Source organism: Ambystoma mexicanum, chromosome 7q, assembly GCF_040938575.1.
Source record: "Ambystoma mexicanum isolate Mex_15411 chromosome 7q, UKY_AmexF1_1, whole genome shotgun sequence".
Classification (NCBI taxonomy): domain Eukaryota; kingdom Metazoa; phylum Chordata; class Amphibia; order Caudata; family Ambystomatidae; genus Ambystoma; species Ambystoma mexicanum.
Window position 1 is genome coordinate 1,093,151,410 of NC_090941.1, and position 18,116 is coordinate 1,093,169,525.

The following is an 18,116-nucleotide window of genomic DNA, read 5'->3' on the forward strand; positions in this document are numbered from 1 at the left end:
GTGCACTGAATAACCCGATCATAGAAGATGAAATTCGGAAAACAATTCTGTCCCTCCCGAGTGTTAAGGCCCCGGGTAGTGACGGAATTACTGCAGAATTTTACAAAGCATACGTAGACATCCTCTTCCCTTACCTGAAAGAGTTGTATGATGACGCCCTGTCGAAAGGTGTTTTCCCCAAATCCACAAGAATGGCATTGATAACGGTCCTACCCAAACCTGATAAAGACCCCCAGAAGTGCTCCTCATATCGCCCCTTAACCCTGATGAATATTGACAAGAACGGCATTGATAATGGTCCTACTCAAACCTGATAAAGTCTCAGGATTGTGGGCTAAACTATCCAAGAACAATTCTTCTGACCCAGACTCCCCTTCCCCCTCACCTGTCGTGATTCCTCGGATGAATCTTCTGAAGAAATCTCCCTCCGGTTTCTCCAGGCGTGCTCCGGCTTCTTTGGGTGAGTTTTAGGAAGAGCCATGCCGGAGGCCACCCTGCCTAATAGCAATCGGCCCGGCAGTGGGGACCTCGAGGGGGACCGCCCCACAACCAGGGAAAAGCGAGGCAGAAAAAACCCTGGGACGATGTTAAGCCGTGGTTTCTTGAAAGCAGTAGACTTTGTGGGACGAAGGCGAATCCTGACTTTCCAGAAAGTGCTGAAGGGGATTCTTCACAGATAGCAACCCTGCCGCCGGTAGAATACCCAGAATACCCCGGTGAGCGAACAGGACACCAAAGAGGGCTCAATGATGCGTAGTATAAACTCAAGGTAAGAATAGAAGGCTCGGAGCGGAGGGACGCTCTGAAGGAAAGCGGAGCACAGGGGAGGGGCAGAGCGGCAGTCGAAGGAACAGAACAAACCGCTGAGAAAAGGGAAATAGGAGGCTCGGAGAAGGCAAAGCAAGGAAGGCAGGAAGGCAGCGGAAAACAAGGGATACAGAACCACAAGAATGGTGGACGGAGGACAAGCGTGTAAACACACAGATAGAGGGTTGCAACGCATTGTCGCTTAGGCGTGACGCGTATATGTATGTGATGCGCCGTGAACAACTAGAGCGCTGCATTAGTTTCCGTTCAGTAGCCCTTCTTCCATTTCCACCATAGTTTCCAGGGACGGGTGATCGTGACATAAAGACCCCCAGAAGTGCTCCTCATATTGCCCCTTATCCCTGATCAATATTGATGATAAGAACATAATAAAAATCCTAATAAACCGATTACTCCCACATTTCCCTGCGCTGGTCGTTCCGGATCAGGCATGGTTTGTACCGGGCCGATCGACCCAACACAACCTGAGAAGATTGTTTGGGCTAATGCACAATGTTGATCCTGAACTCCCTATTGCGATTGCAGCTTTAGACGCAGAGTAAGCGCTTGACTCGGTTGAGTGGCCATTTCTCATTGAAGTTCTTAGGCGCTAGGGCATTGCCTTACAATTTATACAATGGGTCAAGTTATTGTACACAGCCCCCAGTGCAGCGATATATATGGATAGGATGATGTCAGAGCTCATACATCCATCCAGGGGCACTAGACAGGGCTGCCCTTTCTCCCCGATACTATTTGCCTTAGTGATGGAACCCTTGGCTTGCCACGTTAGAGACCACCACGCACATCGTGGGATACGTCTCCGAGTGCACCTTAACATCATATCCCTGTATGCAGATGACATCATGCTATATGTCAAACACCCCAAAGAAAATCCCCACCTCCGACCCGGGAGTTCACCAGGTTTGGTGAACTCTCAGGCCTTAAAATCAATTCGACCAAGTCTGAGATACTGCCCCTGACCCCAGCGGTGCCCCGAACGGACATTGGTGCAGAATTCCGCTGGTGCCCCAATGGAATGCGCTACGTTGGGGTGAGGGTGACAACGAATGTATGCGCCCTATACACCCATAACTATGTGAGAACTTTAGAGATCCTGGAGCTAAAAGTAGAATTTTGGATACATCTGCCCCTGTCCCAAGCAGCTCGAATTGCATTGGCGAAAATGGTCCTGTTACCCAAGCTACTATATGTATTTAATATAACGTCCCAATATGGCCGGTCACGTGTCCGGAGCCTGATGATCAGACTGGTATTGGCGGGGAAGCATGCAAGAATAAATACCCTACGAAACCCTCACCCAACCGTACCACCAGGGGGGACTAGAAAACCCAGATCTGTGCATGTATTATCTGGCAGCCCATTTGCAATACATAGCGGGATGGAAACAATCCACCCCAGATTTCCCCCACTCTAAAGTGGCCAGGGAAGCTGCACACCCACATGATATTGGGGGGATGTTGTGTGGTACACAACCCAGAAACCCACAGAGAGAAGTACAACCCTCAGCTGTGACTTATAAGGCATGGGGTCAGACACTACACCTCATGGGTGACACAACCACATACTCACCAGATATCCCATTATATAACACCCATGGGATTCCATTAACACATGAAAGAACCTTTGAAACATTATTCCAGAGACAGGGCATCCAGACGCTGGGGGACCTGGTGCAAGACGGGCAGTTCATCATGTGGGATATGCTGCAATCTGAAAGTGCATGTACTGCGGTCACAATGCTTATGTACTATAGGGTCAGAGAGGTCCTGCGAATGAGATGGCCAAACTTCCCCAGAGTCTGACTACACAGACACTCTTACAGTACGTATTAAATCTGTTGTCGACCCGAAAACTGATGTCAACATCGGGGGGGGGGGTGAGGGCCAATACGACACAGAGCTACAGAACCAAATGGGAAGCCAATCCGGGGGAAAACAATGAATGACCAACAATGGAAGCTCATCGGACGCCAATCTCGTAACCTCTCCATGAATAACCGTTTTAGGCTGACACATTACAAATTCCTACACCAAGTATATTACTCCCCCGCCAAACTACACAGAATCTACCCGGAGCCGTCGTCCAACTGCAGAAGATGCAATATGGAGACAGCTCACATCTTCCATGTTGCTTGGACGTGCCCACGAATACGCCCACTTTGGGAAGGGATAGCAGAAGCCATGTCGGGAATGCTGGGGAATACATGGGAGAACACACCAACAATATGGCTCCTGTCCCTGACGGGGACTGGCACAAGGGGAGAAAAGAAACTCCTTGGTATGGCCTCTGAGACAGCAAGATATCTCATAGCCAGCATGTAGGGGAAAAGGCAGCACCCACCTTTAATAGATGGGTGGACTACATGCACCTTTGCGAGCAACGTGAATCCAGGTACTCCCTAACTCTGCCCTTCAACAGCAGACCAATAGACTATTGCCCACCATTCCGACAATACTACCTGGACTGGAAACTGAATGCGCAAATGGATGAAATGGCCCCCACACCGAACAAGAAGGGACAGATCTCACAGGGATCAGTCTAATACAGGCATGAGGAGCCCAATACATGGGAGCTTTGTAATCTTTGGGTGTCTGCAACCTGTTCAGTGCTGTCTCCATGTCTTCGACTAGGGAGTGTGTATAATAACACAATTGCCAATATATGCTGCCATCATGCCTGAAACCTGCATAAGGGACTAGGGGAGAGTAGGGGGGGGGGCATTACATTGGGAGTTCATGTCACCTCAGTGACGTCTAATTGTATAGTATGTTGAACTGTGGAAGTTGAAAACACAATAAAGAAAGTTTAAAAAGTAAAATGATTGGTTACACATACGGATAGTTTGCAACTCAAGTGTAGAGTTTTAGTTATGTTATGGTACGTAGGCTGTGCAAAGCGCTTTTTCACCACTGGGCAGGTCCCACGGCACTTGTGTTCCGCGTGTGGAGTCATTGAAATGAGCACACACAACACGCCGGCTTAAACCCCTTTTTTGTGTAACTGGATATGCCCGTGTAAAATGTGTTTTTTTTTCCAGGAGAGTTCCACAGGGAATGAGCTTGAGGTGGGAGCTTTCCAGTGCTGCATTGTGCGCATGCAAATGTTGCACCTCTGAAGAGATAGGACGCATAGATAGTGATGCTACAGTATTTGTATAAAATGAATCTGCCTGAAATGCCTCTTTTACATTCAGGTTCTTCATTCGTTATTACCGTGAACTACTGGCCATGGTCTTTGCCATTGAAGAAATCAACCAGTCTCCTGACATACTAGAAAATGTGACCCTGGGGTTCCAGATCCTGGATTCCTGCATGTCTGAGAACCGAGCCATCCAGGGGGCTCTCCAGCTCCTGGCGGGGAAGAGTGGAGCCGCTCCTGGGTACCGCACTCTGCAGGCAGCACCATTGGCTGGAATCGTTGCGGAGACAATGTCAGCGTTGACTCTTCCAATGGCCAGAATTCTAGGGGTCTTTCACTACCCACAGGTAAGTGAGGGCTTGCTGCGGAGTAGATTTAGCTATTTTAAAATGGGAAGATATGGTTAGTTACCAAAATCCCACAGTAGAGGTTTTGAGTTATGGTTGCGGGATCGCATTTAAAATCCAGGTGGTTTTCTAATATTTTGGGTTTATGATTTACTCCTGAAATGATGGTGTTTGCGATTTCTCATGTGATGATATCATCTGTAATTTTATACCGGCTGCCATCAGGGATGCAATTACTAATGTCACGTGATGTGTGAGATCAGGAAGCGGTCATGTGAGCACTGTGGAAGGAGGCCCCCTGCTAGGAGGCCTCCCATCATAGTGTGAGCCCCCCGACCAACAGAAGACACAGGAGACTCTGTTTCCCGTCTGGGTCCTACGTGTGCTCTGCTGAGCACACGTGACACACCCCATTTATTCTTTTCCACACATGACAGAGTTATGTCACTCTGCCACGTTAAAGGGACACCCCACTCTTCCTTTTTCATAACAATAACAACGACATCACAAAACCACCACCCACACAAACTCGTGGCAAATAACACCCTCTAAACTGTTTCCAGAAACTCTCGCTGCTTGACTCTATGGTCCAGTACATAGTCATTCAGGTGGGCAGGTCTCCCCCTGCCAGCTCCCTGGGTTTACCATCTGCCCCCTTCCCAGCTCGGCCTCTCCTCACCTGCATTCCCTCGGTCCAAGGGAGTCTGAGAGCAGTCAGTCCCACCACCTTCATCAGGTTCCTCAGCACAATCTCTGCCAGGGATACACCGGACCGTGCACCATCTCCCAGGCTCTTGAAGAAACTGGCATTCCTGGTAACAAGGGCATTTCCATCCGAGGCTGTCACCATAGACCCCTTCATTGCATACACGTCCATGGGGCTTGGTTCATATGTCAATGACAGCTTCCCTTGGGGGTGCCTATTTCTTAGTATCACCTCGTCCCCCAGGGCTAACTGGTACTGCCGAAGCCCCCGTCTCATGTTCTTGCCCTTGTTTCGGTATCTCCTGTCCCCCGGCACTTGGGGGTCATCGATCACTGTCAGTTGCCAGTAACCTGCATCCGGCAAGAGGCCCCTCGGGCATCTCTTAAACATCGCTTCCGCTGGGGCTGCTCCAGTCGAGCAATGGAGAGTTGCAGGATATTCCCTTAGGTTCTTTCATAGGGGCCTTCGCAGACACTGTTCCTGCCCATGGGCAATCTCTTTTTTTTAATTTTATTTTTATTGTATTTGGTTGAAACAACCTTTTACAAATCTAGCAAACAAATTCATACTTAAGTATCATCTCACATATAACTCTTATTAAATCCAAAAAAGACAAGAAGAAAAAAAAGAAGAAAAAATGTAATAATGAACAAAGAAAGCAAAAAATCTAAAAAATCTATAAAACTTGCACACACACTTGTTCCAGTTAAACTGAATGAAATGAGATCTCACCCTTCTGAATATTTACAATTAAGCAGTAATGAGTTAGATAAAAAAGACAAAGATCTGCCTACATAAACAATAAAGTTAAGCATTGCTACAAAGAAAACACAATTTACGAACTACTCACTAAACCATCCTTCAAAGTCATTCCAAGAATATACCAAGGGAGTCTTCAGAACCCATACCTAGAGTCTCCAAATCATACCCCAGATTGGGCCACAATATTACAGCCTTCAAGTATTTCTACCACTGCGATTGTGAGAGGGCTGAAATCGCCTGCAATTAGCCAGTCCCAGAACCTCTTTGGTAGAAAGTTGTCACTGTTCATTCCAAACCTGGCAAACAGACGACATCTGGCCAGCAATGTCCCCTGGCAATCCACCATTTGTTTCAATGAGAGCTGCCCAGAAGTAGCAGGTTTGTGTCATCTTGTTTGAATGAAAATGCACGATGCTACACTTTTTTCGGAGAAGACATTAAGAATCCAACAATGCAGAACTCCTCAGGACACTTTAGAGCTTGGAGGAAGGTGAGTTCCAGTGATGGTCTCTGGACACAGGTGATGACAAACATCCGTCCAGTCACGGTCACAGGAACTGATCCAGGATAGGTATCCTTCAAAGTAGAATGCTGAAATTCTGAGAGCTGGCTACTAGTAGCACAGGCTGATGACCACTGAAGTTCCGGACTCAAACAATGGCAGTGATGCTTCTGGCAAGAAAGCACACGAGAGAGCTGATCAGTCCACATGCAGTCCAGGGACATTTCTGGAGGCTCTGAAGTGCTGGATCCTCGAGAAGGCATCAGGACTAGTTGGTCCTACTAGTCCAGGGCTGAGCAGTGCTCATGGTCTTCGGAGATTAGGCAAAGGAGCAGGGCTTCACCAGGCTGATTGATTGATTGATTGATTTGTTATTTATACTGCGCCTATACACAAGTGTTTCAAGGCGCAATACTGCAATAGATGCTGGGCCACTTCTCAGCTATTTGGATCTTCTGCAGGCTACCCTTCAGCGAGAGATTCTTGGCTCCAATGCAGATCTGAAGAAATGACTGAGGAGATCCTCTTCTTATCTAAATTGTGAGCTGGATGCAAGTCCAACCCCCCAAATGGTAAGGATATGCACCATTAATACAGCCAGTAGTTATCCCATCTGGGACAACTAATGGTTTCAAAATTGCCTCACACCCAGAATTTGCGGTACCATGGATGTGGACTGGAACTAGACAGTCCCCGTCCCCTTCCTGGGCCACACACACACACAAAGAGTATTAGAGTTAGGAATTTTAAAAGGCTTAAGCCCGAAGCCTTGTTGCCGTGGTTACGGCCCATACTGCAGGAGATTGGTAAATTAGAGACAGCTGAAGACATGGCTAACACTTATATGCAATCCCTGGAGGAAGCTACGCATAAACCAAATCGGTCAATGAGTAAAAGGGCAATGACTGGTTTACTCCCGAACTACAAAAAATTAAAATTACTATTTCTATGCATGGAGATCATCTCAAGATGGCTGCAAACATTTCTAAAACAGCAGTCATAGAGGGGGCGCTCGAGTGCCCAAGCAAAATGGTGGTGGGTCAGCATAGCTCTGCTCACGACCGTCGCTTATGAGCGACCTTCACCTCACCAACTCACCCCTAAAGCCGCTTCAACGGAGATATGCAAATTGGAACATGTCCGGCAGGGATGGGCGAAGTCTGTAGCAAAAACAAGACTTCAGCACCCACCACAAGCGGCCACTCCGATGCTGCTGCAGCTGGCGCAGCGGGCCCCCCTGATGCCGGTAGGGGAAAGTGGATGCAGCGTGGGGACGAGGACCCCTGCCCGTCAAGTAAGTGCAGCGCCTAGTGGAGGCACCCCCTCCCCAGGACCAGCGGCATGGGGTGGCCCACACAACGGGTCGCAGGCAACTAAACCCCAGCATGCCAGCAGTGGAACCATGAGCACAGGACACCCTGATGGAACATGCAAACGACGCCACAGGGACTCACGAAACTCTGCTTCTACTCTCCGCCCTCTGCAACTCATCCAGAACAGGACTGTGAGACTTGTCCTTGGCCTCAAGCCCAGGGATCGTATCTCTCCAGGACTGAAATCTCTACACAGGCGCGCACCCAAGCGAAGTACCCGGAAGTATCCGCTTGGCCGCTCTCTCTGCTTCCCTCTCAGTGGATTTGGTTTTTCAACTCTCTGATCAACGGTATAACACTGATTTACTGGACTACTGCATTCTACCATTATTGGAAGTGCCTCTTATACTAAAATACCAACTTTTTCTTTGTTATTTAGGCACTACTGAGAGCGTATTAGCTCTTTAACTGCAAGAGCCCCGCCCCTTTTGGTGCATCACAACAAAAGTCAGCACGCACGCACGCCCGCGTGCGCGCATTCAATCAAAGTACCCGGAAGTATCTGATTGGCCGTTCTCTCTGCTTCCCTTTCAGTGGATTTGTTTTTTCAACTCTCTGCTCAACGGTATAACACTGATTTACTGGACTACTGCATTCTACCATTATTGGAAGTGCCTCTTATACTAAAATACCAACTTTTTCTTTGTTATTTAGGCACTACTGAGAGCATATTAGCTCTTTAACTGCAAGAGCCCCGCCCCTTTTGGTGCATCACTACAAAAGTCAGCACACGCACGCACCCGCGTGCACACACCCTAGCAAAGTACCCAGAAGTATCGGCATGGCCGCTTTGCCGCGCTTGACACGCTTTTGCAGTCAGGTGATTCTACCGTGTTAGTACTTTCGCGAACAGAAAGGGCTCTTGGTATTTATATTAGCATCTTTTTCCATCTGGAGGGTTGGTAGTGAAAACATCTGCTTGCATATTATCAATTTTGGCTGATAAATGCACTGAGGTGTATTTACTTTGAGGACTGGTATGCCTCCTCTGGCCCTCGTTCACAACAACAATGTCCAATCCAAATCACCTGCTGCCTGTGTTAAACGGAAAGATTCCAAACAAACATGCTCCACGACATTGGGCCTCATTACGAATCAGGCGTTAAGGGGTTAACGGCGCCGTAAACGGCGCCGACCCTTAACGCCTGATTCCGAGGTCCCTTTGCGCCATGGTGAGTTTAACGCCTGCTTTTTGCAGGCGTTAAAATCCATGGCGCTAAGGGACCATGGTGCTAATTACGCCACCGTAATTTACGGTGGCGTAATTAGCGCCTTCCCCACTCCCATTATGCCCTATGGGGCAAAAATGGGAATGGGGAAGGGTAAAATGGGAAATGGGGATTTACCGCCCCACTCACCTTGGAATGGGGCGGTAAATCCGCCATCCACCATGGTGTAAACGTAGTTTACACCATGGCGGTAAGGGTACGACCCAGGCGGTAACTTACCGCCTGGGTCGTAATGAGGCCCATTAACATGCTCCATCAAGAAACTGACGCTCTCTTCGACCAAACCAACTATGAATACGGATAGACGCTCATTCTATAAGGAGCCGGACATAAGCAATGGTTTGGACTGGTGAGTCACCAATTCACTTGCAAAATGCAGATATTGGCCCGCCCAAACTAATAGACCCAAAATCTGTAGTGGACAAGACTAATCCTTCTAGCGACCTCGTGCCACAAACAATTGCGTTTTCTGTAACCTCACCAATGTCAAAGCCTTTACCATCGAATGCCTTACAAATAGGCTCTAATTTAAACATTTCTTTAACAGACAGTGCTCTATTGAATAATGTATTTACTGCTCCGGTACAATCTGTTAACAATAATTAAAACCAACTGGAGCCAATTGACATGGCTGTGATTAATCTAGAACTAAATGGCACCTGCTTCGTGGCTCATGACTCCTTTCACAACCTCTCCAGGTCACCAGATCTCTTCCCTGATTTTAGCCATCCACATTCCGGTATAGCGGTCTCTTATTCAGCCCCTACCCCTCGCAAACCACGTGAATCATCACTGAGTTTCAAACCCCCTAGTCAATCGGAATCTTCAACCAAATTGCTCGAAATCACACTCAATGGACCTCATTATAAGTATTGCGGAATGGGTTAATGGGCGCCTCTAATGGTGGCGGCGCCGTTAAACCCATTCCGCAATATTACGAGGTTCCCTCGCGGGACCCGATGTGGACGTCTGGTTTTACCAGACGTCCAGAACGGGTCCCGCGAGGGGTCCAGGGAGCTGTCACGCTCACCTGATTCCCACGGAGGCGCAGGTCTGGCTTCGAGTGCTGATGCTTCTTCAATGGTGAAGCGCAGGACTCTGAAGAGGGACAGGAAGGGCCCCTCTACTCTGGCTTTTCTGGCTCGCAGGAATATTCCCCTGTGCGTGAAAAGGGAGTATTACCTACTGACGGAATAATGCTCAAGCCTCCCACTCCCTTCCAACCCTCCACGATACCTTTCCACGATTCCCCGTGAAGTCTCACCTTAGGGTCTGGAAGGATGAGTTCTCCATCCTGCTTCTGATGCAGGGGCGCGTTGAAACCCAGTTACTTCACTGGATTGAGGTTTGATGGGAGTTCAAAATAAGCTTGACTATTCAGGTGAGGCGCTGTAAGAGTTCTGTTGCAAGTTCAAAAGTTCACGCTTAAATAATAATGTTCATTATCTTATTGCAGCAAGCGCTAATGCTTATGTCTTTTTCCCCTTAGGGGCCGGGGTTTGGAATGCCGGAGATATGGCGCCGACCCGAAGTGAAACGTGCAGTTCCAGTAAATAACGGGTAAGTTCTGGATGAGCGTTCAGGTAATGTCTTTGCTTTCGCTCATTCAATGTCTTTGTCTTTTTTCCCATAGGGGCCGGGGTCCGGAATGCCAGGAAGCGGCAGGACCCGAAACGAAATGGGAATGACCCAACAGGTAAGTCTTAGAAGAAAACTGAGCTTTTCCTATTTCCCTTCCTTCTCTCACCTTGTTTTCCTGTCTTTCTCTCTAGGCTCTGGGAAGTGGGTGCGGATCCGGATGATCGCTGCTGAAGATGGAGGCGCCCAGGAAAGGTGAGTGAAATGCAGCGCTGCAACGATCAAAGCGAAATGCTTTTAAAATGATGTCTTCCCTTTCAGGATCGTCGGTGTGATGTCTCCGTGATGCAGCTTTAGCAGGTAAGGTCTTCTTTCTCTGCCAATTCTCTCTTATCTCCCTTTGCAGGCGACCCAGGATGCTGACAGGCGTGGCTGAAGTCCAGATGCAGGAGCTGACACGGTGAGCGTCCAGCTGCGAGGAGCAGAACAACGCGAAGCGTGAGTTGCTGATCGGGCGTGGTTTAAATAGCTTTGGGAGGAAGTTCCAGGTACGTATCCTTCCACCGATCAGGTATGTATCCTTCCCCGACCACACCCAGGTGGAAAGTAGTCCCACAGGTAAAGTAGTTCCATTCAGGCCTCAAGAGGGCCTGGATGTAGCAGCATGGTCTGCATCAGGTAAGTGCACATTAAAACACTTGAACACATGTCTAGCTTTATGAGCCTGGCGCCTAAGGCGCCAGGACAGGGGTCCAACATGAGCCTGGCGCCTAAGGCACCAGGACTGTGTCCAAAGGGCCCCAGCTTGGGCCCGCTGGCACTTCCCTGGGGGGAATGATGCCTGCCTCTGGGGTTGCTGGGTCGGACCTGGCTCCTTGGAGGTAGGCATCATGACAGGAGCTAACAACGGGCCGGTTGTAATGGGCCCGTTGTTAGCTCCCGCACCCATTCCCATTGAGCCCTATGGGGGCTCAAATGGCAATGGGGAAGGTCCGGGCCCGGGTTCCCTGAAGGAGGAATTACCGGGCCCTCCAAACTCGTAATGGCCCGGTAAGTTCCCATTCAGGGAACCCGGACCCGATTTTGGAGGCAGCCATGCCCTTGCTAAGGGCATGGCTACCTCCAAAGTCGTAATGAGGCCCAATGCCATGAATCTTGCCATACACTCGATGACCATAATATTTGACACTCTGGATGCTAAATTGACGCATCAGGCTGTCCAAATGGATAGAATTCTTACTTGGCAAAACAACATACGTAATTCCCAAAGTCTTGAGGCACGAGTCCATGAACAATATCCTCGATCAATTGCTCCCATGACTTCTGTATCTTGTGAAACCACTATTTATATGCATGATTTAGACACTCTTTTTCCAACAATGGGGATTCAGGCTCCCGAAAGCATGACAGTCATGCTACCACACTTTGCCGATATTATCCATGATGGGATCGCAAAAATGCAAAATGTGGATGCAGCAAATGTGCCTATCACAAATGGGCATTCTTCTCCTCCCTCCAGTAGTAAACGTGCGTACACAATTTTTCATGCTAATAAACCTCTCTCTGAAATATTTAAGCCCTCTCTTAACCTACAAACCAAAAAATCCAAAAATCTAAAATCTGTAAAAACACTCACGACAAAAACTAAGCAATTCATCACATCAATAAGTCAACCTAAGGGAGCTCTATTCACAGCTTTAAAGGCTGTGACAAAGAAATATGCTCGACAAGCCCATGACAGGAAAATGCAATCTATTCCTAATACTAATCTGGGCATTCCCTCATATGCTCCACTTGATCAATTGGTCGCTGCAGCCACAGCCGCGGCCGCTGATGAGAGAGATTATTAACCATATCCCCAAGATGCATGTGTCCCATCCAAGGCTGTACCACCTAACAAAGCACCTCCACAATGCTCTAATGAATTCTATCGGCAAGAAATCCGGAAAGCAGTTGATGTTTACATGGCGGCCCAACCATCACAAAAATACATCACTCTGTCCTTGGACAATCAATCATCCAAGCAGTCCACAAATCAAAACATAGAGGAGCTTGGGGGTCCTCCTCTCCAACACGCCTCTGCGTCCTGGGTGAGACCTGGCCTCACCACTGTGAAGAAGGGTGAAAATGTTCAAAGTCTAGGTCACAATTCACTATTAGAACGAACGCAGAAGATAATAACCGCTCATGACACGGCTCACAATATGTCCGAAGGGACTCTTACATTAGCCTCCCCCGCCCATGAGATACTACGTTTGATTGATACTGCCCTAATAAACAACAAAGAGACAAGAAACCCTCCAATAGTAAAATCAGCTAGAAATCATCCCATATTGGCTCATTCGAAAAATCAAGCCATTCGACCTGTAAAATGTCCAGCTCCCTTCTCCTTGCTGTTATCCTGCAGACCGATGCCATTCACCCAATATGACCTGAATCAGCAATCCATTATGGAAATATTTTCTGATGTTCCAGTATTAGAGGATATTGCCTCTTCAGATATCAAATTGGTTGAATTTACCCAAGAAAGCAAGCTGAGCACTGTCAAGATATGGATGAAATCTCGACTGGTTCAAAACACTATATTGCTTGCCAAAACACAACTCTACACCATGGGCTTCATTCTGTTGGCAGGCTCGTCCCCAATGAACAATCTGGGTTCAGGGCCCAATGTCCTTTCTTTACAACCCACCTCGACTTTAGCCTCAAAGCCACGCCAAGAGACACCGGATCAGGTGGCATTACAATGTGTCTGCAAATGCAATGGAAATCATCAATAACTAGATCATGCTTTACCATCTAGTTCAGTTTCCCTACTCAGTTGGAATTCCAGGGGGTTTAAACACCTACTAAACAATCGTCTGCTTGAGATCAACAATCACGATGTGATCTTCTTACAGAGATTTGGCTCACTTCTATCCCTACATGGGATAGCCATGATGTGCACATGACCCTAGCCACCAAAGCCATGCGTGGCCGTCCCACCTCAGGGCTGTTAATTGCTATTAAACAGAGCCCAAATTTTACCTCAGAGCCATGGGCCTCTCTTATGCTTTCATACAGATGGTAAAACTGCACCACTATGGCATGTTATACGACTTAGTGAATGTTTACTGTAACCCAATGGGGATATCTGATGAACGTTTCTTCAAAGATCTTAACGGAACTTATATTGCTGGATTCCAATGTTTCAAAGATCATAATAGCGGGGGACCTGAATCTTCATTGCTTACGAACCAACCCCTCCCCGTCTGTTGGGATTCTGGCAAAATGGAGCAATTTTGTTGAAACTCAAAACTTCCAAATGTTAAATGGAACCTTTAAAGCCGACATTCCACTAAAACCAACGTGGCATAGAGAAAATAGCTCTGCAGTTATTGACTATGTTTACATTGATTCTGCCTTCATAACCCAAGTCACTGACTTTCGGGTTCTGTCAACAGACTTGAGTGACCACAACATGCTTATAATGACATGGGGCCTCATTACGACCCTTGCGCTCCCGTAATGAAGGGGGCCGGTACGGGACCGGCCCCCTTCATTACGGAGCGCCGATTACAAGGTTCCCTTTGCGGGCCCCTGTAAGGATGCCTGGTAAAACAGGCGTCCTTTCCGGGTCCCGCAAGGGGAAGAGGGAGATAATAACAGGCCAGTTGTTATGTGCCCGTTATTGCCTCCCTCCCCATTCCCATTGAGCCCTATGGCGGCTCAAATGGGAATGGGGAATGGTTCCTGCAAGGAGGAATTACCGGGTCCTCCTATGTCGGAATGACCCGGTAAGTCCTCATTGTAGGAACCCCGTAATGGAGCCCGGTTTGGAGGCAGCCATGGTGCTAATAGCACCATGGCTGCCTCCAAACCCGTAATGAGGCCCATGGTCTGTAAAAAGCCCCTGTGCCTCCACCATCCAAAATCTGACCAAGGGTCAACTAATAATTAGCCCTAGTCGTAATAGGTTACGTTGGTCTGAGTCTTCCTTGAAATTATTCAGTAACCACTTAGCCTCAGAAATAAATAAAAACATCATTGGTGTAACGCATCAGGAAATCATATATCATGACCTAATTCAGCTTTTTCAATCTACTACACGACAACAAATCAAAATTGCCCCAAAATTACATGTATACAATCAAGATATAAGAGAACAGAAAACTCTGTATCGACTACATAAACCAGAAGCCTTAAAACTGACCGATGGCTCTCAGGGAGCAGTCTTAATTCAAATGAAAAACAAATAAAAAAACTGGCTCCGTAGTCGTAAATCTCTTATGTATCAACTTGATGGAGCAAAGATGTTGAGTGTATTGCAAACTAAAAACTAAAAACACAGCTGAAATATGGTCAGCCATTAACCAAGCGTCCACAGGGCTTCAGGAAGCTTTACAATCCCAAGGGGTCAGAGAATGTGACTGGATCACCTATTATTCACAACTATATGCTGCCCCGGATGAAATAATGCATTTCAACTCTGCATTAGAAACAACAAAATTCAATCTTGACTTTGATAAAGAAGACATTTTATTTTACATCCATAAAGTGAGTCACTCGCGAGCTCTGGGCCCGGGTGGTCTCTCAAATTTTAATTTTAAACAACATCCAGAGATCTGGGCAGAGGTGTTGTATAACATCTTTAGCCATGTAAACACTACACAGCAACTACCTCAATCATGGAAACGTTCCATTGTTTTGCTCATCTACAAAAAAGGTGATTGATGTAAACCATCAAGCTACCGTTCAGTTGCACTCCTGGATGCCCATGGTACAATTTTCTTTCGAATCATTCTGCCAGATTTAAATAAGTGGTCCTCAGACATGCACATGAGAGGCCCCTTCCAATCTGGGTTTGTGGCTGGTTTTAGGTACCTCGCTCAACATCAGCGGATTAAATATGATTAAATTATATTATTCCACTCGGAAATAACCACTATATTTAGCATTTGTAGATTTCCGGATGGGATTCGATTCCATCGACCGCCACCTATCGTATGAAAAACGAATCCGTTGCAAATGCCCTAGTTCGCTCATCAACTTAATTAAACTTTTGCATACAGAAACAACCATGCAGGTGACACTAACATTGGAAGGACTATTGTCCTCATGTTTTCCGACAGAGCAGGGCCTAAAAAAGGGATGCATTTTGGCCTCTATTCTGTTTAACCGATTTATTTTAGACATGGGTGAAACATTTACAGCCATAATCTCAGATGCACCGAAACTGGGCCTACAACGAGTTGCATGGCTCCTCTACGCGGACGATCTTGTCCTCCTATCCCAAACCCCAAAAGGGTTACAAAATCTGCTTAATAGGTTAAACATGTACGCCTATGACAACAATGTGTTAATAAACATAGACAAAACACAGGTAGTTGTGTGCAACATTGTTACTTAAAATACAATCACTGCAAATTTCAAGTGGTCGTTACTCTGAACTAAAGGTAGTTATGCAATACAAATAACTAGGGGTGCCATTTAAGAACTCAATGTCAGATGCCATTTTTGAACAAAGCCTAGACTTAAAACTAACAACATTGATCTCGCAGACAAAAATTCTGTTGTATAAATATGGCAAATTCTCCTGCACGCATGTAATGATGTTTTTTCAACAAAAAGTTGTCCCAATTCTCTTGTAGAGGATTGAAGCAAGACTCCCAAGAGCAAAATAAAGTTGGGATCTGCTGGAGGTGGGATTTTGGAGACAAGTATTAAAACTCCCAAAATGCGCGACCCTACCAATCATACAATTTGAATTGGGCTCTCTTTCCTTACATGTCCATGTTTTATAGAAAATGTCCACATTGCTGCACAAATGTTTGTTAGGCCTCAGAATTAACAACATTCTGAGTGTAGTTGCATACTATCTTCTGAAATCTGATCATTACTTTCCCTGCAAATGGCAAACTTGTGTTTTGGACGCACTATCAGATACCGCAATAACATTGGACCTCCTATTGGAGAATCCCACCCGAGCAAAGATCAAATTATTTGAATTTGATTGGACAAGCAATCACTCTAAATATGACCCTTACAAAGATTTTAATGGGGCTCTATTTGGACACAAGAGATTTCGCTTTTGGCAGACTATTTAGTAAAGTGTCCAACACCCTATCTTCGTAATCAATATCTACGTTTTAGGTTAAACTTATGGCCTACTAATGATGTCTTAGTTAGAAGGGGTAAGATTTCAAAAGAACAGAACATCTGCCGGTTTTGTGCTGATATTTTACAACAGGAAACATTACAGCATCTTATTGTAGATTGCCCTGCTTTGGTAACCAAACGTCAGCTATACTTTAAAAATGTGATTTGCATTTATCGCTCTTTAGACTCTCTGACAGCATACAAAAACTAATTTACTCCAACTCTTTTAACTCTATCTTATAAGGTGTTAGAGGACAGTACAGCCATCTTTAAAGCAATGTCCCTAGTTCTATATAGGTCACATGGGCATGCTCCTGGCAGATAATAAGCTAGTAATACGTTTCTATGTTGCTTTAATCTATGCCAAGTGTTGGCCTATAAATTGTACAGTGACTTAAGTTGACTTATGCACATCTGTTGAACCTATTTTGCCTTATATTTTACATTTTACATTTTTTTTATCCTTCAAAGAAATTGTATTGTATTGGCATATCATTTTATTTTGTTGTATTTGTAAAAGAATATTCTGTTATTGTTTGTATTTGGACAATCAGAACAATTTTATTATTTAATAAATTGTTGATTTGAAAGGTTGATGTTATCAGCTAACCAAATTTATAATAAACAAAAAGAAATCTCTGTACTGGCTCTCAGTGGCTGTGAGGATTAAGTTTAAAACCCTCTGCATTGTCCACAAGGCCTTCTGGGGACTGGGGCTTCAATACCTTCAACTCTCTCATCCTAAATATCTTCCTACTCGAGCTCTTCCCGCATTCGCCTCCAACTCTCTCATGGTCAGTCGCTTTTCCAAGCAACGAGGTGGTGGTAGATCTCTTTCTTCGGCTGGGGAACAGCCTCCGTGTCTCCCTGAAACTTGAGGCGAACCACTTCTGGTTCCGGAAGTACCTCAACACATTCCTCTTTGCTTCTAATTTCTCTCGTCCTCTCCCCTGTTGAATTCCTGGCTGAAACTGTACTGTACTGGTTACCTGACCCTCTGATCTCAGCCCCAGGTCCCCTGCCCCGCCAGTTACACACCTGCACTGCCTCCCTGCCAACCCCTGCACTTGGGGACTGTTTCTGTACCCCACAGTCCCCAACCAGCACTTGACACCCGATGTCTGCACTTACCCTTGCACTTGCCACCAGCGGGCACTACTTCTCTTATGTTTTTTTTTAACATTTATTCTTTATCCCATGTACTGCAATGTCTCCTCCCCCTCCCATTCCGCCCTTTTCCCCTTGCCCCTTCCCCTGCACTTGCGCGATCTGAATAACACTTGGCCTAGTAGGATCTCTGTCTCTGGTTTACCTCTGTTTCCCCTCCCTTGCCGCATCGCGCCTTGAAACACTTGTGTATAGGCGCGTTATAAATGCCATATCATATCATAGCATATCATAGCATATCATGATATGATATGCTATGATATGATATGATATGGTATTTGTAACGCGCCTATACACAAGTGTTTCAAGGCGCGACGAGGCAGGGGGGACAAGGGGAGACAGACA

General features: G+C 46.5%; 1 protein-coding gene across 1 annotated transcript in view; it reads left to right on the plus strand.

The window, feature by feature from the left end:
• The first annotated feature begins 749 nt into the window (after positions 1-749).
• LOC138528199 (extracellular calcium-sensing receptor-like) overlaps positions 750-18,116 on the plus strand; it is a 314,589-nt gene continuing 297,222 nt past the window's right edge. The window contains exons 1-2 of the mRNA XM_069639651.1: positions 750-769; positions 4,025-4,316. Coding sequence (XP_069495752.1) covers positions 750-769; positions 4,025-4,316 — 312 coding nt within the window. The remainder of the gene's footprint in view (positions 770-4,024; positions 4,317-18,116) is intronic.